The sequence below is a fragment of the Elephas maximus genome, chromosome 2, assembly GCF_024166365.1.
Source record: "Elephas maximus indicus isolate mEleMax1 chromosome 2, mEleMax1 primary haplotype, whole genome shotgun sequence".
Lineage (NCBI taxonomy): Eukaryota > Metazoa > Chordata > Mammalia > Proboscidea > Elephantidae > Elephas > Elephas maximus.
The window spans coordinates 74567976-74588075 of record NC_064820.1 but is presented as its reverse complement, the minus strand read 5'-3'; the positions used below and the strand labels follow the sequence as shown (position 1 = coordinate 74588075).

Below are 20100 nucleotides of genomic sequence, written 5' to 3'. Positions count from 1 at the left end.
ATGATAAATGGAGAAAATACTGATTTTTTCAAGATTTTATTTTACTTCGATTCACAATCAGTGCCCATGGAAGCAGCAGTCAAGAAATAAAACAATGTATCGCATTGGGCAAATCTGCTGCAAAAGACCTCTTTAAAGTGTGGAAAAGCAAAAATGTCACTTTGAAGACTAAGGTGAGCCTGATGCAATCCTGTGGTATTTTCAATTGCCTCATATGCATGTGAAAGCTGGACAATAAATAAGGAAGACTGTAGAAGACCTGATGCCTTTTAGCTATCGTGTTGGTGAAGAATATTGAATATATCATGGACTGCCAGAACAAAAAACAAATTTGTCTGGGAACGGGTACAGCCGGAATGCTTCTTAGAAGGGAGGATGGTGAGACTTTGTCTCATGTACTTTGGACTTATTATCAGGAGGGATCAGTCCCTGGAGAAGGACAGCATGCTTGGTTGGGGGTCAGCAAAAAAGAGGATCCTCAATGAGATGGACTGACACAGTGGCTGCAACAATGGGCTCAAACATACCCACAATTGGGAGGTTGGTGCAGAACTGGGTAGTATTTCATTTAGTTGTACCTAGGGTTGCTATGTATTGGAAACAACATGATGGCACCTAACAACTACTAAAAAAAACAACTACTACTCATGGTAAAAGGGACTTTACAGACCTTGAGATAGGGAGATTAGAATGGATTATCTGGGTGGGTTCAAAGTAATCACAGAAGTCCTCAAAAGTGGAAAAGGAAGACAGAAGAGTGGTTCTTAGAGGATACAACAAAGGAAAGAAACCAGGAAAGACGTGAAGCGTTAGAGGGATGTGACCTGCAGTTGCTGGCTTTGAAGATACAAAACCTCAGTCCTACAACTGCAAGGGATTGAATTCGGCCAATAACCTGAATGAGCAAGAAAATGGAGCCTTCAGAAAAGAACGCAGTTCTGCTGACACCTCAATTTTAGCCCATTGAGACCCATACCAGACACCTGACTTAGGGAACTGTAGGAACAACTTTGTGTTGTTTAGGCCACTGTTTGTTAACTTGTTACAGCAAAAAGAAAAAGCTCATTCAAACCACTTTCTCTGTTCTATCACTGTAGAATAGTTTCATCTGTTCTTGGACTTCATATAAATGAGCTGTTTTCATAGTATGGCTTCTTTCATTTAACAATGTTTTGGACATTCATCTATATTGTAACAGTAATCTTTTTAACTGCAGAGAAATATGTCATTATCAATAAACCACCATTTATCCATTCTGTTGATGGACATTTGGGTTGTTCCCAGTTTTTGGATATTATGAATATACAAAAGAATGAGGATGATTTTGAGTATTTCAATTATGGAATAATCTCTAAGTGAAAAATAATAAATATATGTATTTGCGTAAAGTATCTGGAAGAATATACTGTTACGTTGTTGTTAGGTGCCGTCAAGTTGGTTCTGACTCATAGGGACCCTATGTCCAACAGAACAAAACACTGCCTGGTCCTACACCATCCTTATGATCATTGTTATGCTTGAGCCCATTGTTGTAGCCACTGTGTCAATCCATCTTTTGAGGGCCTTCCTCTTTTTCCCTTAGCCTCTACCAAGCATGATGTCCTCCTCCAGGGACTGGTCTCTCCTGATAATATGGTCAAAGTATGTGAGTTGAGTCTCGCCATTCTTGCTTCTAATGAGCATTCTGGGTGTACTTCTTCTGGATGAATATACTAGAAACTGACAAGTTGGTAGTTTCTAGAAAGGAGAGCTGTGTGGTATCTGGATGACAAACATTTTTAACATTTACTCTTTTGAATTTTATACCATGTGACTGTTAATTAGTAAATAACATGCATCTCTGCATTACTATAGTAAATATAGATTTAGGGGAGAATCATTATCTAAATTTAAGGTGAAGCCAGAATCCTTTGGCTAGAGATATCTAATTATATAGCATCATTACTCTTCTGCTGAAATTAGTTTAAGGTACAATCAGTTATTACGAATAAGGAATAATACATTTATATTACAAAAGAAGTAAAGTTTATTCTAAATGGGAATTACAACCTTCCAAATTGGTAATAAGGAAACACAATGGTTAGGGACAAAGGGAAGGGAGAGAGACTGATATGTGTGGTAAACAACAACGACCATCATCATCACCACCACCTTTCTTGGGGCAAATTGTTTAGCAGGCTTCTCTTTGAGGTATTATTTTTTAAACTTATTTCTGCACTTAACATCTAATTAATCTCTTGGGATGCAGATTTAAATAGAAAAAAGAGACTAATGAAATCTACTTTTGAAATCACTCTTAAAACAATGATTCCTCATCTTTATTTAGCCCTTTTCAATTCATTTTCACATACATTATTCCTTTTTGCTTCTCAAAACTCTGTGAAGTAGATTTGAGCAGATTTTATCCTGATTTCATGTATGAGGAAAAAAAAAAAAAAAAAAAACGGCACTCAGAGAGGCTGATTTGCCTAAAACCACACAATCTCTATCAGCTGGAACCAGTACCCTGGTCTCTCACTACTGGAATTTCTCTGCTTTCCACCTGCACTTCTTTAAACTCCAACCCGCTGCCCTTTTCTCTTACCCTGATAACTCTCAATCACAATTGAATTTTTTTTGCTGTTTATATGCATTCTAAGGGAAATGACAATTTTAATAATGATGCAGTTTATTGTAACTATCAACTTAAAATTTAAATGTCTAAAAGTTGTATTAACTAATCAATATGCAATTATTTTCCTACCACTCAAAAATTTTAATATGTATTAAAGATTCTAGACCAAAAATATGCAAATAGAGTATCAAAATAACTTATAATAAATTTCTAAAATCTTCACATAGTAAAAGTGGAAAGACAAAAATATATTTACAATACATGTGCCATTAGGATATAGATAAGAAAGTAGTCCCCACAATAAAATTAATTCTTCCTACTTATCAAAATTTCTAGTATAAGAATGAAAATATTCAGATGCTCATAAATAGAAAGATAGCTATTCAAAAGTTTCTTTTGGACAACATTCTTTGGTGTTCGTACAACTGCATATATTACCATATATCTATTTACTGTAGAGACTTTTCAGACTACACATTCAGTTTAAATAGGAAATAAAAAAATATAAACTAGATTTTCATACAGAAAGTAGTTATAGGGTAAGTATTTTGATTTCATGGTGCTCAAATATTTATGGGCAAATTTTACTGATCAAACCTTAAAATAACTACCTACTCTTTGCTATTTATTATATATTCATATGTTACAGAAATTTAAAAAATATAGTACATTCATAGGTAGAGAATTCAACTCTGAGTTGACAACTATTTATGATTTTCTCAACTGGCTGCTCCACAATATAGGGAGCTAAATGAAAAGATGGAAAGCCTAGGTTACCAGCTTGGTAAGCAGCTTGGGATACCAGACATGTAACAATGGAATACTACTGTACTTTGGAGGAAGAAGACAAGTGAATGAGTAACATGGACACACCTTAGTATACGTTCTTGACCCTAATAAATGAATTATTCATTTGCAAATATTACCAAAAGTAAAAAATTTATTTTACAGAGTGGTTGGTTTTGTAATACATCAAAAACTTAATGTTATATTTCCCTGTTCTCACTGCTTGTCTCATATCAGTGGCTGAAGTTTCTCCCAAATAATTTAGTATACATTTAAAGTGGCAATACAAATTCTACTTAATGGACTTAAGTTATAATTAGAAACCAGTTTTATATACAGAAAATCCATAAATATAGAATTTTTATTCCTATTTTATCCTTAGGCTATGCAAAAAAATTGACTAAAAATTCGATTTTTCATTTGGATCTTTGTAATAAACATGTAAATACATATTTACACTGGAGATGCTTTCTGATAGAAATAAACACACAGAAGTAATTTTGGTCTTGACGAGATCCATCATTATTTGTCCATTTTCCAAGATGATGTGATACATCATGGTCACTCAAATTTTAAGATTGTTTATACACATAATTCAAATAATTATTATTTTACTTGTACAGTTAATGCTTCATTCTGGATTTAAACTTCTTTTAGGAAAGATTTCTTGATCCAATAGTAGGAAGCTTTTAAAAAAAATTTCAAATATGATTAACATGTTTCTGTACCGTTACGTGCAATTTTCTTTGTTCTGGCAATATCACAAATACTGGGTCACTTAATCTTCACTTCATTGTTCATACCCCAGAGGTAATTCTTGAGTTATCTCACATGATGTAAGTACCATCTTTGTAGCATTTCATGGACTCCATCTGTTTTGTCATAGCCAGAACATCATGAAATTCAGTACTTAGGCCAGACATATGTTGAAAGTATGCCTCTTTTTCCACTTGAATTGTTAAATTATTTACTCCAGCATCCTTGAGTATTCCTGTAACCTGATTATAAAAATCAAGACATTTAAAAGTATCTAGATGAAAAATATGTTCATCTTAACATGTCTTACATAGTCAATATTGTATTTTTTATAGTTACAGATAGTCAAAGATAAATCCTCAAAGTTTATTATTTAGTTAGTCAAAACGTTAGACAGGATCTTTTAGATGGCTAGTAAATTACTGTTCTGTCATTCAAGGTAGAAAAGGAAAACAACTATTGTTTCCGACTGGGTTCATCCAGAATGCAGACAGAGGACTGTTGTGACCCCTGTCTCCAGTAGCAGCATATATCCTATCAACTTCATTACTGCTATGAATTTAGCTACATTTACAGTAACCTGCAATTTTAGGCATGAACTACCTCAATTAAAATTACTTTAAAAACAAAAAGATTATTACCTGCTGCACTATTCTTTGTTCCAGCACATCAGATGTCACCTGTATATGAATTGTTCCTGCCACAACACTGGCAGAATGACGCCAAAAATGAGGGTCTCGGTATGATATTAAGCCTTCGATTTTCTGTATCTGGCAAATAAAAAAAAAAGGTGATATATATATTCTTAAAAGTTAATCTGCTTAACACACAGCAATTCTTTTGGCCCAGGAATCACTAGTAAGTGGATTAAAAAAAAAAAAGTAGAAAGAATAGGAGAGGGACCTCTAGCTAGAAGTAAAGGTGCCTGTATTTAACATTCTGACCTAAGAGTGATTCTAGAGAAGGAGTTCTGACTTGGAAGGTCAGTGGGGGTTACAGGTGTCTTTACACCCAAATATGACTATCACCAACAGCCACACACCCATTTTCACCTATGTAAAATATACTTTGCCTATTGTACACAGACATACTCAGGCTTCTCAAACATTATCTGGACATGTGCAAAGAACTACATGCTTTTCTTTACAATGATACACATATGGATATATTATCTGTTACATATAGATAGCACATTCACAGATAAACTCAATGTTCAATAATAGAGGATTGGTTAAATAAATTATAGACTACATGTATAATGTAATAAAACATTGTCATTAAAATGTATTAGAGTATTTACCGATATAAAAGAAAAATTTATAGAACAGTACAGTTTGTTGCCATTTTTACTAAAACAAAAAACTATATAGAAAAACAACTTGTAAAAGTATTTCTTTCCAGGTGGTAGAATTATGTATGTTTTTATTTATTTTCCTTTTTTGGAAGTTTCTGTAGTTTGAAATTTTCTGTAGTGGACGTATATTACTTTTGAAATAAAACTACATTTTTTGGTCAATTGGCATAACAAAATATATTAAGAAAACGTTCTGCATCCCACATTGGTGAGAGGCATCTGGGGTTTTAAACGCTAGCAAGCAGCTATCTAAGATGCACCACTTGGTCTCAACCCACGTGGAGCAAAGGAGAATGAAGAACACCAAAGACATATGGTAAAGATGAGCCCAAGAGGCAGAAAGGGCTGGCCACATAAACCAGAGACTCCATCAGCCTGAGACCAGAAGAACTAGATGGTGCCTGGCTATCACCAATGACTGCCCTGACAGGGAACACAACAGAGAATCCCTGATGGAGCAGGAGAACAGTGGATACAGATCTCAAATTCTCATAAAAAGACCAGGCTTAATGGCCTGCCTAAGACAAGAAGAACCCTGGAGGTTGTGATCCCTGAACCCTTTGTTAGCCCAAGATTGGTACTATTCCCAAAACAAACTCTCCAGAGAGGGACTGGCCTGGACTATACGACAGAATATGATACTGGTGAGGAGTGAGCTTCTTGACTCAAGTAGACTCATGAGACTATGTGGGCAACTCCTGTCTAGAGGCAAGATGAAAAGGAAGAGGGGGACGAGAGCTGGTTAAATGGACATGGGGAACACAGGGTAGAGAGGAGGAATGTGCTGTCTCATTACGGGGAGAGCAGCTAGGAGTACACAGCAAGGTGTGTATAACTTTTTGAATGAGAGACTGACTTGATCTGTAAACCTTCACATAAAGCACAATAAAGAAAGAAAGAAAAAAAAAATCACTTTCTTTGGGCATTTTTTCCTCAGTAAGTACTAATGTATTTTCTAAAGTAAGTATCAAGGCGGGGGGAGGGGACCACATTTTTTTTTAGAATATAAAAAAAATCCAAACTAAATCTGTTGCTGTGAAGCCAATTCTGACTCATAGCGACCCTATAGGACAGAGTAGAACTGCTTCATAAGGTTTCCAAGGCTGTAAATCTTTATGGATGCAGACTGCCATATCTTTCTCTTGCACAGTGGCTGGTGGGTTCAAACCATCAACCTTTTGGTTGTCAGCCTAGCACTTAACTGCTATGCCAGCAGCGTTTTAATAGGATATCAAACTCATTGCTGTTGAGTTGATTCTGACTCATAGCTAACCCACAGGACAGAGCAGAGCTGCCCCATAGGGTTTCCAAGGAGGGACTGATGGACTCAAACTGCCAACATTTTGGTTAGCAGTGGAGCTCTTAACCACTGTACAGCCAGGGCTCCTAGTAGGATAAAACCCGCTGCAGTCGAGTTGATTCTGACTCATAGCGACCCTATAGGACAGAGCAGAACTGCCCTATAGAGTTTCCAAGTAGTGCCTGGCAGATTCGAACTGCCAACCTTTTGGTTAGCAGCCAACACTTAACCACTACGCCACCAGGGTTTCCAGCAGGATACAGGAGTTACTAATTATGAGAGAGTAAGAAAATCTTACTAACTTTACTTATAAAAACAGTGGGTTAAGATGGTATAGCATAAATATTTAAGATGTCAACTCTTTTATCAGCAGATGATAATTCCTTTAATATGATATGAGAAATCACCAGGTAGAAGTCATTCTATTCCGTATTTTTTTCTGTGAATTGTCTGTTTATAGTCTCAGTCTATTTTTCTATGAGACTGCTTTTTTTTTTTTAATTTACAGGATTATGGATAGCAGGCCATTGTCTATTTAGACATCATTTAAATATTTTCTCCTTGTTTGCCTTTTGTACTTCATATTTGTTAATGGAATCTTTTGCCAGTGTAAGCATTTGGCTTCTGGTTTCATTTCAAAATTAAAAAGGCCTTCCTTATCTCCATGACTATATAAATATTCTTCTATTTTATCTGAGCAGTTTTATTTATTTTTTTTTAGCTATTTAGACATTTAATCCCCTGAGAATATATTTTATATGATATGGTGTAGAGATATAGCTTTTCTTTCCCACCAAATAGAAAAGTAACTGATCCAAAACTGGTTAACTAGGTCAACCTTTTCTTCCCACTCATCTGAAATGCCATCTTTACTACATACTAAATTCCTCTAAGTTCCTGGGTCTTTTTCTGGATGACCTGTTTTGTTTCTCTATTGGTTTATGTGTTTATTCCTATGCAAAAATCAAACTGTTAGTTTTGTTAGTTTATTCTATAACTTTATAAGCACAAAATATGATCTGTTAATGAATAAATTCATTAATTCTGTAAAAAAGTACAATTTTCTTGCTTACTCTCAGATATTAACTGTTCCAAATAAGCTTTAATATTGGATTATCACCTCCTGACCCAAAACAAAAATGAAAATAAGTCCCCATGAGAGGCAACTGGATTAAGATCAGAGAAAATCAACATTTTCACCATACAGAGTCTTCTCCAAGAAAATCTCCCTCTCCCTTTATTTAGTCCCTGCTTTATGTCTTTTAAGTAAAACTATTTTTTTCATTCATATCTGGCATATCTCTTGTTAGGTCAGATTATTCAATTTTAGATGCTTTTTTAAAAAGAAAAACATAAATGGGCAAAGGATATGAACAAACATTTCACCAAAGAAGACATTCAGGCGGCTAACAGAAATAGGAGGAAATGCTGGAGATCATTAATCATTAGAGCAATGCAAATCAAAACTACAATGAGATACCATCTCATCTTAACATTCCTGGAACAAATTAAAAACACAGAAGATAGCAAATGTTGGAGAGGTTTCGGGGAGACTGGAACTTTTATGCACTGCTGGTGGCAGTGTAAAATGGTACAACCATTTTGGAAAATGATACGGCACCTCCTTAAAAAGCTAGAAATAGAAATAGCACACAATCCAGCAATCTCACTGCTAGGAATATATCCTAGAGAAATAAGAACGGTCACACGAATAAACATATGCCCACCCATGTTCACTGCAGCATTATTTACGGTAGCAAAAAGATGGAAACAATCTAAGTGCCTATCAACAGACGAATGGATAAATAAATGGTACACACACACAATCCAATGATAAAGAACAATGATGAATCCACAAAACATCTCACAACATGGATGAATCTTGAGGGCGTGAAATAAGTTGTTATGGATTGAACTGTGTCCTCCCAAAATGTGTGTCAACTTGGTTAGGCCATGATTCCCAATACTGTGTGACTGTTCACTGATTTACCATCTGATGTGATTTTCCTATGTGTTGTAAATCCTACCTTTATGATGTTAATGAGGTGGGATTCGGGGAAGTTATGTTAATGAGGCAGAACTCAATCTACAAGATTAGCTTGTGCTTCAAATCAATCTCTTTTGAGATATAAAACAGAGAAGCAAGCAGAGAGACAGGGGCTCTCGTATCACCAAGAAACAAGAGCCAGGAGAACAGCGCATCCTTTGAAACTGGGGTCCCTGTGCTGAGAAACTCATCATCTGGGGAAGATTGATGACAAGGACCTTCTCCCAGAGCTGACAGAGAAAGCCTTCCCATAGAGCTGGCGCCCTGGATTTGGATCTCTAGCTTCCTAGTTTGCGAGAGAATAAATTTCTCTTTGATAAAGCCATCTACTTGTGGTATTTCTATTACAGCAACACTAGAAAACTAAGACAGAAGTCAATTACAAAAGGACAAGTATTTTATGAGACCACTATTATTATAAAAACCCAAGAAAAGGTTTATACACACAAAAAAAACAACCTTTGATGGTTAGGAGGGACGGTAGGGGTGGGGACGTGAAATCACTAACTAGATAGCAGACAAGTGTCAACTTTGGTGAAGGGAAAGACAACACACAATATAGGGGAAGTTTGCACAACTTGACCAAGGTAAAGTCATAGAAGCTTCCTAGATACATCCAAACACCTTAAAGGACTGAGTTACTGGGGCCGAGAGCTGGGGATCATCTCAGGGACATCTAGGACAACTGGCGTAACAGTTCGTAAAGAAAATGTTCTACATCCTACTTTGGTGAGTAGTGTCTGGGGTCTTAAAACCTTATGAGAGGCCATCTAAGATACATGTATTGGTCCCATCTGCAGCAAAGAAGAATGAAGGAAACCAAAGACACATGGAAAACATTTTTAGTCCAAAGGACTAATGGACCACATGCACCACAGCCTCCACCAGCCTGAGCCCAGAACAACTAGATGGTGCCTGGCTACCACCACAGACCGCTCTGTCAGGGATCACAATAGAGTGTCCCAGATAGAGCAGGAGAAAAATGTAGAACAAAATTCAAAGTCACATAAAGAAGACCAGACTTCCTGGTCTTACAGAGACTGGAGAAACCCCGTAAACTACGACCACTGGACGCCCTGATAACTCAGAACTGAAGCCATTTCCGAAGTCCACCTTTCAGCCAAAGATTAGATAGGCCTATAAAACAAACTATAACACGTGTGGAATATGCTTCTTAGTTCAGTCAAGTCTATGAGACCAAATGGACAACATTTGCCCAAAAGCAAAGATGAGGCAGCAGGAAGGGACAGGCATACTGGATGAATGGACACGGGGAACCCAGGGTGCAAACAGAAAAGGGGAGAGTGCTGACACAATGTGGGATTGCAACCAATGTCAGAAAGCAATTTGTGTATAAATCTTGGAATGAGAAACTAATTTTCACTGTAAAGTTTCACCTAATGAACACACACACACACACAAAACAGAAAAATATAGTGAACAAATTATGTACAGTACCTTTTCTAAAGCAATATGTAGCTCTTTTTCATATTCTGGTGGCAGTCTCAGAAGCAGGACCTGACAGGCATCTTTAATCAGTGGAACAACACTGAGAAATATTAATATAGCAATAAAAAGAGAACAGAGGGGATCAGCAATGAACCATCCAAACTGCTCTATAAGAACTGTGGATACGATCACACCGATACTGCCAAGTGTGTCTGCCAAAACATGCAGAAATACACCTACAAATAAAATACATAAAAACATAAAAAATTAAGTCATGTCTAATTTAGTTTTCATCCATTTTACAAATATTACTATCTACTATGTGTTGCTATGATGCTGAACAGGTATCAGCAGATCTTCCAGACTAAGACTAAGATGAAAGGCATGGCAAACTACTACTGAAAATCAGCCAATAAAAACCCTGTGAATCACAATGGGCCAATCCTGTTGGGCATGGGGATAGCACAGGACTGGGCAGCAATTCGTTCCATTGTGCGTGGGGTCACCAGAAGTCAGGAACTCACTTGATGGCAGCTAACAACAACAATTATGTACTAGGCACTATGCTAGGGGCTGGTACTTTCAGCATGACTAAAACATGGCTACTTCTCTCAAAGAGTTCACGGTATAGTGGCAAAAAGTATGTACTTGGGTAACTATGACACAGTGTGGTGAATTTTATGATAATACAGTTTATCTGGGAAGATTTCCAAGAAATCATGCTTGAGCCAAGTCTTGACATCACCAAAATCATTTAAACAATAAGAATAAATAATTCAACATAATAAGTGACTAACATTTTCCCTATTTTTTTTTTACAGTACAATAAAAATTTCCCAGCTCTTATGTAGTGAAAGTTCATTATGGTATACTCATTGTTTCCTTTGCAAATAATGATTATTCGATTATCAGAAATGGACGCTATAATCATAATAATTTAATTAAAAATTGATGTTTATGAACAAACATATTTTCTATAGCAAATGACTTCAGACCTTTTTTAGCCACAGACTGCTTTTTAAAAATAAAACTTTATCAGAAGCTCAATATTAAATACAAATAAAAACAGAGAGGCTTCTCAGAACACAGGTGAAAGGTAGCAGAGTATGTGGCAAGGACTCACCCCTCATGTTCGCATTCATGCCTCCGCCTATAGATCCGTGACTGTGACCGTGCCCATGGTCATTGTGTCCATGCATATGGTGTGAATGGCTGTGATCAGATGAGTGACAGCTTCCTTGAGAAGCTCCATGGCTATGGTTATGGGCATGGCTAAAGGCACAGATACCAATAAGGTTTACTATCAGCCCTCCAACTGATACTGGCTAGTAAAGAGAGAAAAGAAAATCTTCAGATTTGTAATTTCTTATAAACTTGCTATTTAAAAGTTACTAAATAATTAGTATGTTCTTCTGTTTAGTTTCAAAAGTACTGACAAATACCTCATAAAGTTCAATATGTAAATACAAAATTAAAAAAATATGAATTTGAATATTTTAGAAGAAACGTTTTAATTTTCAAATACCAAACAGAATTTTGACAAACTGAAGGATATGGACTTGCTTTAATTACATGATTAACACGGACCTGGTTCACAGCTTATGTATAAATAAATGGTACTAAAGTTTTGTTTAAAGAGCTTGAAAGTATTGCCTACTTAGGCAAGTGTATACTTTACCTGAAATCTTATTTTTTTTTAAGGTAAGTTTCAACAGTTTGTAATGGCAATGATTGCAATTATTTAATTTAACACTCCAAGACATAAACAAAATTGCTTATTGCTCTTGACTCTTTTCTCTTACAAATAGTAGCTTAGGGTGTTATTTAATTTACAAACATTTATGATTTCTCCTTTAGAGAAATCCATTTGTTTTATAAATAGAAAATATAAAAATGAAGAGAATATATAACTTTACTTTCCAAAGGTAGTAAGAAATTTACTTTAGTAAGCATTTATTGGAGTTTATTTACTTCTTCCTGTGACTCAGACCATTTGTCTACCCGATTTAAACTTTCAGTCAGCTGTATAAGCTTGTAGATGGTTAATGAGTTTTGGAGTAAAACCAAATACTGCTTATACACCTGTTGCCGTCGAGTCGATTCCGACTAAGAGTGATCCTTTAGGACAGAGTAGACCTGCCCCAGAGAGTTTCCAAGGAGCGCCTGGTGGATTTGAACTGCCGACCGTTTGGTTAACAGCTGTAGCACTTAACCACTACACCACCAGGGTTTCCAAATACTGTTTACGGGAACCCCATAATCCCATTAATACTTCTTTCCCTACTGAGAAATACTTCATCTTTGTATATTATGATGTATGTCATGGATTGAATCATGTCCCCCCAAAAATATGTGTCAACCTTGTTAGGCCATGATTCCCAGTATTGTGTGGTTGTCCTCCATTTTGTGATTGTAGTTTTACGTTGAGAGGATTAGGGTAGGATTGTAACACCACCCTTACTGAGGTCACCTCCCTGATCCAAGGTAAAGGGAGTTTCCCTGGGGTGTGGCCTGCACCACCTTTTCTCTCTTGAGAGATAAAAGGAAAGGGAAGCAAGCAGAGAGTTGGGGACCTCATACCACCAAAAAAGCAGCACCAGGAGCAGAGCGCATCCTCTGGACATGGGGTCCCTGCACCTGAGAAGCTCTTCAACCAGGGGAAGATTGAGGATATGGACCTTCCTCCAGAGCCCACTGAAAGAGAAAGCCTTCCCCTGGAGCCAATGCCCTGAATTTGGACTTGTAACCTACTACGCTGTGAGAAAATAAATTTCTCTTTGTTAAAGCCATCCACTTGTGGTAGTTCTGTTATGGCAGCACTAGATGACTATGGCAGCGTAGAAAGTGAAACCAAAAAAAACCAAACCTGTTGCCGTCAAGTCGATTCTGACTCATAGGGACCCTACAGGACAGAACAGAACTGCCCCACAGGGTTTCCAAGGAGCACCTGCTGGATCTGAACTGCTGACTTCTGGTCAGTAGCTGTAGCTCTTAACCACAACACCACCAGGGTTTCCAGAAAGTCAAAGTCCCCCATAATTCTATTCCCATGAGTTAGTCATTCCTAAGAGAATGGTGTATTTTCTATGCACATACTAATACATACATATACATGTTTTTAAACTAATCATAGGATCATATTATATATACTGTTGTATAATTTGTTTTCTTCACTTCGTACATTTTTTTCTCATACCAGTATATATAAATGTATCTCATTTTAAATAGCTTCATAGTATTATTCTAATATATATATATTTTTTTAACCTTAAATTTATTTAAGTAGTCCCTTTAATTGATGGGAATTGAGTTGCTTCCTTTTTTCTTCTCACCATTACAAACAATGGTACAATGAATCATGTACTTCTATAGGCTTGAGTGAATGCTTCTGTATGATAAATATTAAATAAAAGTCAAAGGATATAAGCATTTAAAAGTCCAATAGATATTTCCAAACTGTATGCCAAAAAACATTTTACTAACATATGCTTCTACCAACAAGACATGTTTTTATTCATAACTGCTTTTAGTCATTCAACAATTAATTGCTGATTTTCTCTTACAAGCCAGGTGCTAGAATCTGAGAGTTAATGACATACAGTTCAGGTGTTGAAGACACATCTTTTTTTTTTTTTCTTACAATTACATATTAATTGTAGAATGACAAATGAAACAACAATTACAACTCCAATGTTGCTAGTAAAAGAATGCACAAGATACAATGGGAATATGGAGAAGGAAAATCAAATTAACTTTGAACAGGAAAGAGGAATTCAGGGAAAGTGTCCAATCAGAGGAGACATATAAGTAAAGCCTCGAAGGAGACTAAAGGGCAGAAGTGAGGGAAGTGCATTTTAACTATAAGCAGTACATGGAAAGATGATGAGGTTGACGGAGAACCATCACAAGGTCAAGGGAATGAAGGGAAGTTGTTCAGAATGGGCAGAGGCCACTGGAAAAGTCTGACTTTGTTATGTAACTAATGAAAAAGCCACAAAATTCCAAACATGATCAGATTTGTGTTTTAGGAAGACTACTTTATGATCACTGGACAGACTGGACACTGGAAGAAGAAGGATAATGCAGTCAGGGAGACAACTACAATGGTCTAGACAAGAGATGATTAAGGCCTGTTTAGGACTCAGATGAGAGGTGGAGGAGTGTTTGTGTGTGTGAGAAAAATCAAAATGGTCACACTGCAATCATAAACTTGAACAAACCAGTTGCGTAAAGGATAATGATCTGCCTGTCCTTATTTCAACTGTAACTTTTGGGACACAAATGAAAACTTAATCATCATTGTTAATTTAGTAGATATACTTTAAGAAAAAAAATTGAAATATTTTTGAATAGGTAATGCCTGTACGAGGTACAAAAAAGACAATAAAGAACAGTTCTCTCTCTGTTCCCCAGCCACCCAGTTTATCTTCTTGGAGACAACCATTGTGACACCGCTTGATACTTATCTCTTTGCATTCTTAGAGAGATAATCTATGCATTGATTATGGATCCTACCTATGTATAAAATGTAATTAAAAATAATTTAGTAGTAGTATATGATCTAATATTATATAAACATATACAATTACAGAATATAGGTTAAACTTCAAAGATAACCTAGCTAAACAACATTCTAAATTAACAATTCTCTCTGTCCTCTGGTTCCTGGGTGGCACAAGTAGTTAAGCCCTCAACTACTAGCCAAAAGGTTGGCGGTTCAAACCCATCCAGAGGCACCTGGGCAGGCAGGTCTGGCGATCTGCTTCCAAAAGGTCACAGCCTTGAAAACTTATGGAGCAGTTCTACTCTGCACACATGGGGCCACCATGAGTCAGAACTGATGCAACGGACACTAACAACAACTGTGGAACCAGTCTACAAAGGGCCTTGAAAGTCAAATGTGTACCTGGTACAGGAAATATTAAGAAGGAAGTTCTGAGACAAACACTAACAAGATAAAAATGAGTGTTTTAGAATGGGCACCTATGTAACAATATATGGGTTACTTTAAATTAGAAAAGGACTGAATTGCACTGGGTTTTACTGGGTATAGTACAGAAGAAAAATCAGTAAAAATCTAGGTTTTAGTCTTGTGTCTATCACAGACTAGCTGTAAAATGTGAGGATTTCACCTCACCTGTGGACTTCAATTCCCTCATCTATAAAAGAATAGCAATGGGATGGCCTTTAAAGTACCTTCCATCTCTAAAGTTCTCTACGCCCTTAGGTACTGCTTAAATTGTGGAGAGAGCTATTCAAAGGGGGCTCTTGGAACAGGCAAAGGAGTAGTGTCACTTTGCCTTCAGTACTGGACCGACAATGCTAAAGTTCTAAATTAAGGCTTCTTACTTTGGCCTGTGGTTTCATGCCTCATCTGAATGGTAAGTGAAGGAGAAGGGACAAGTCTTTGATACTCAGCTTACTGTAAAGTCTTTAAAATTCTATTTTTTCCCTGATTTTTTTTAACCTTCAACATTTTGCAAATTTCCTCAGATATTTAAAAACTCATCTTAAAAAAAAAAAATTTAAAAGTCAGAAAAAACACCTATATGTTCTACCATGTCATGTAATTTTTCACAGTGAAATATTAGAAAAAAACCTTAAGCGTTAGCAATGTAAATAGTAGTTTAAAATTTAAATAATAAAATTTCCCTAGATCACATGGAAAGTAACCGTATGCATACAAGAGCAGAAATTCAAGCAGGAAAATAAAAAGACTTACTGTTAACATGTGTGTGTCTAATTCTGGAGGATCAATCAATCTAGCCACTGACTCCACGAACACAAAAAAAGCTATTACCATTAGAAAAAGTCCATTAATAAATCCAGAGAGAATTTCTATTCGGCCATACCTAAAACAGTAGGATATATTTTTAGAAAAGGAAAACAACAAATATATTTTAAAGTATAAATATTACTAGTTTATAAATGAGGAAACAAGCCCAAATTTTCAAAATAATAGGATTAGAAAATTACCAGGACTTTAAATACTTTACTAATGCTGGAAGTCCTTCCACATACTTATCTGTTTGTTGAAATATTACACTTTCATTGAGATCCTTCTTCAGTGTCCCCTCTCATACAAAGCCTTTCTTAATTTCTTAGCAAGTAGTTATTTCTCCTTACTTTAAACCCTTGCTGTGTTCTGTATCTTTCATGGCAAATGGGACACTGCTTTGTACCAAAATTATGTTATTTTCAGCTCATCCATTTTTCAAAATATAAATAATTGAGAATAAGAACTAAATTTTATTAATCTATTCAGATAGGTCTTATCAAAATACCTTTTACAAAGCAAGGCCTCTAATACCTGCTGAAATATTTGCTTAATGAAAGGTATGTTTATGCACAATCACTTCGAATTCTGAATACTCTTTTTAATAGCAAAGATGTGAATGATCACGCACATTCCATTGCCTTAAAGAAACACGTCAGGCAAGAATCTCAGGATTTTAACTGACTTTGTTCCCTGTTTGTAAGAGGGATTTGTTAGGTATATAGTCTTGAGCTTACTGCCATTCGGTATTTATCCAATGTTTGGTTCACTTCCTCTTATCTACTTCAGATTAAAGAAAAATGAAGCTCTGAAAAATCATTTGTATTAAAAGTAATAACATTTATTCCCTAAGATGAAATTTGCACTTAGGTTTTTCATTGCACTACATCACCTTGGTAGTCAGTGTACTTACCCATAGGAGAAAATCCGAGTTGCTTTCCATCTACTCATCAGGGCAGCAAAAAGGCCCATGACCAAAGCAGAGCAGTCAAAGAGCATGTGAAATCCATCAGAGATCAGACCCAGGCTATTAGTCAACACGCCATAGAATAATTCCACAAAGGTAAAAAGCTAAAAAAAAAAAAAAAAATGAAAGTTAAAAAACAGGGAGGAGTATGTTGTGAAATATTGTTCAATACACATTTGTTAGAATTTAGTCATGAGGGTTTCAATCCTTAAATGCCAAATCTTATTCGAAGAAATCATGTAACTCTGCTTCTTTGGTTACTCAACTGCAATTTAAACTGGAAACCTCCTATAAACTTTAAGAAAGACTAGGCTAAATCAGGTATGTCCATCTTATAATCATAAGCTAATCAAAAGAACAGAGTTTTATTCACATGTCTGTAATAATCAATAAGCTGGGCTACAAAATGCTAACTATCAGTGGGTTTGTAGTGAGATCCTATAAGGAGTACATAAAAATCTTTAAAAAGTACTATATTTACTGATTTGAAATTACTTCTAAAAATACCTAGAAAATTGTTTGCTCAAGTAGTCTGAAAATGACCCTGTCTTCTTTCTACTGTGTACAGGAAACATAAATTTTATTCTCTCTCTAATTATCAGAAATTTGGGAATCACAAATTATCAGAGTTGTCAAAATTACAATAGTAAGCTATTAAGATATACCACTAATATTTAAAAATCTTACCAGATTCAAGCACAAGAAGTAAAAGATCTGCCTAGAATCACTCTCCTCAAGAATTTGTTTTAGTGATTCTTTAATAAATCTAGGGATGGATTGAGAGCTATGCTGAAAAGCATCACCCATGAAGTTATAAAGAGGTGTTCCTTCAGGAGAATATCCAATAAGGGTACCTTTCTGTCCTCTCTTAGAGGGAGATGATAAGATATTGGCAGCTACAAAATGAAAAAAAAAAAAGGGGAGTATTACAAAAGTTTTAAAAGTTTAAGTTACCAAAAACCAACATGCTTTCAATACTAAATGCAATCACTGAACAATTTCCCAAATTAAGTAAAGTATTTGAACATCATAATTGTTAAAATAAAAACAAGGGGAAATTGCTTACACAAAATGAAGAATATAGCACTCACTACCACTCCTCCAGACAAGACATGTTCAGTGCTCTCCTGGTGTGCTGCTTTGTTCATAGCTCGAAGTTGGTCTGTTATGGGATGTGTCCAAAAGTTTCCAAAAAGGAGAGCACTAATAAAAATGAGAAAGGATCCATAACGGGCACATTTGGAAACTTCCATTTTGACTGAACAAATGGAATCCACATAGAAGTCCAGGATCATAACAAAAAAGATAACCGTTGTAAAAGGCATAATAAGAGAAAACCAAGATTCGACTTTACTCTAAAAATTAAAAAAAAAAAAAAAAAAGGAATTGTTAATACTACACGAGTAAAAAGTTCACATCTTATGTTTTAGTTAATGCTTTTACCTATAAACCAACATTCTCATGTTTCAACATGATTTGTGAAATGTCAAAACATAAGCACTAAAAGACATTGACATTTTTCCAATACCCCCCACAGTATTCAAAACAAAGCATAATTATCTAATAAGTTCATAAATACTAGCTGACCCATAATGCTTGTACCAAAGAAATATGAGGAATATGTAAATCCAATAGTATTTGATTTGTACTTTCCATGAACAATAAAATTAACACCAAATATTTTTCAAAAACTATAAGGAAAAAGCAAAGATAACTTAAGTCACTTTTAACATCTGATTAAAATAAAATACAATGTAATGAACTAAGTGTAATGAGCTAAAATTTATAAGTACTAGTAATCCATTTTACTTGTTACCAATAAATTCTTGCTCTTACCTCAGTTGTCACAGAAAGAACGATAACCCATGGACACAAGAGAAGCACAGAAACAAGATGGGATAAAGCTTGAAGACGTTTGGCTCCACCGATATCTACAGAGAGCTTTCTGGAAGCTGTATGAAAACCAACTTTACAACACAAAGCCAGCACTAACAACAATACTCCACCCTATAAGTAAAATGAGGTAAGTCCTATTAGAAACACAGTCCAATACTGAATCCTTAAGTACATTACATCTGAAGGAATAGAACTAGTATGTTTCTTTCCATGGATCAAATTATTTAACGTAATTACTTAAATGGAAAGAAAGATTGTAAATTACTTATACTTTATTTTAAACGCACTTATAAAGTTATAATTGTTGTAACTTTTCAGGATCTTTTGATCACATTAGCACAAACAAAAGAACATACCTTGTGATCTGCCACACCTAAGAAGGCAATGGCTGTATAAAGCATGTGAGTGAGAGCACTGTCATGATGTCCTTCAGCTATGTGAGTTGAAGTAAAGGAAAAAATACCAAATATTAACCCTTCAGCAGCACCCTAAATACTCAGAAATTTAGGGACATCAAAAGAGTATTTTAGAATGTCCTGGTGCTAAGAAACAATACATGATTTCCCACTCAGTCAATCTATTTGCACCCTTCTGTATTACAGTTGGAATACAATCTATTTGCACCCTTCTGTATTACAGTATGGAAATCCTCCTGAAATTTTAGGTAAACACTTTTTGGCTGAATGTAGATGATTCTAAGGGTAGAAAACCTGAGTATACTCAACAACATGTTTCTCTTAAAAATAAAAAACTCCATCAATTTAAAAATTAATTTTGGGACACTGGTTATAAATTGGAATGAGCTGTAATTCTCTAAAACAATTACAATAGTGCTTATGACATAGCTGCTAAATTTTAGTTCTTAACCTGCAAAAACCATGTGCATACATACTATAAAATGGACAAAAGGACAAGAGCAGGGAACCTCCTCAGACCACTCCTGCCCAGTGAAACTAAGGTTGCCCTTGTAGAATGACAGGAACAACCAGTCCTAAATCGAAGCCACTGACCACATAAGCCTCAGCAAAGCAAGCAGCAAGCGAGAAGGTGGGGTGGAGAAGGAGGGTGTATCACATGTAATCTGGAGCTTTTTCAAAGACATGACCCCTCTTTTGTTGTAACAAAGTAAATTAAACTGAGTATCAGTAACCAGAA

At 35.7% G+C, this 20100-nt stretch overlaps 1 protein-coding gene across 1 annotated transcript in view; it reads right to left on the bottom strand.

Annotated features, from left to right (window-relative positions):
* Nucleotides 1-2424: 2424 nt before the first annotated feature.
* The window catches only part of SLC30A5 (solute carrier family 30 member 5), a 32106-nt gene continuing 14430 nt past the window's right edge, over nt 2425-20100 (bottom strand). The window contains exons 7-16 of the mRNA XM_049864934.1: nt 19302-19378; nt 18886-19056; nt 18116-18404; nt 17737-17945; nt 16996-17153; nt 16029-16158; nt 11430-11631; nt 10316-10542; nt 4798-4926; nt 2425-4398 (exon numbers count right to left, since the gene is read on the bottom strand). Coding sequence (XP_049720891.1) covers nt 4228-4398; nt 4798-4926; nt 10316-10542; nt 11430-11631; nt 16029-16158; nt 16996-17153; nt 17737-17945; nt 18116-18404; nt 18886-19056; nt 19302-19378 — 1763 coding nt within the window. The 3' untranslated portion in view covers nt 2425-4227. The remainder of the gene's footprint in view (nt 4399-4797; nt 4927-10315; nt 10543-11429; nt 11632-16028; nt 16159-16995; nt 17154-17736; nt 17946-18115; nt 18405-18885; nt 19057-19301; nt 19379-20100) is intronic.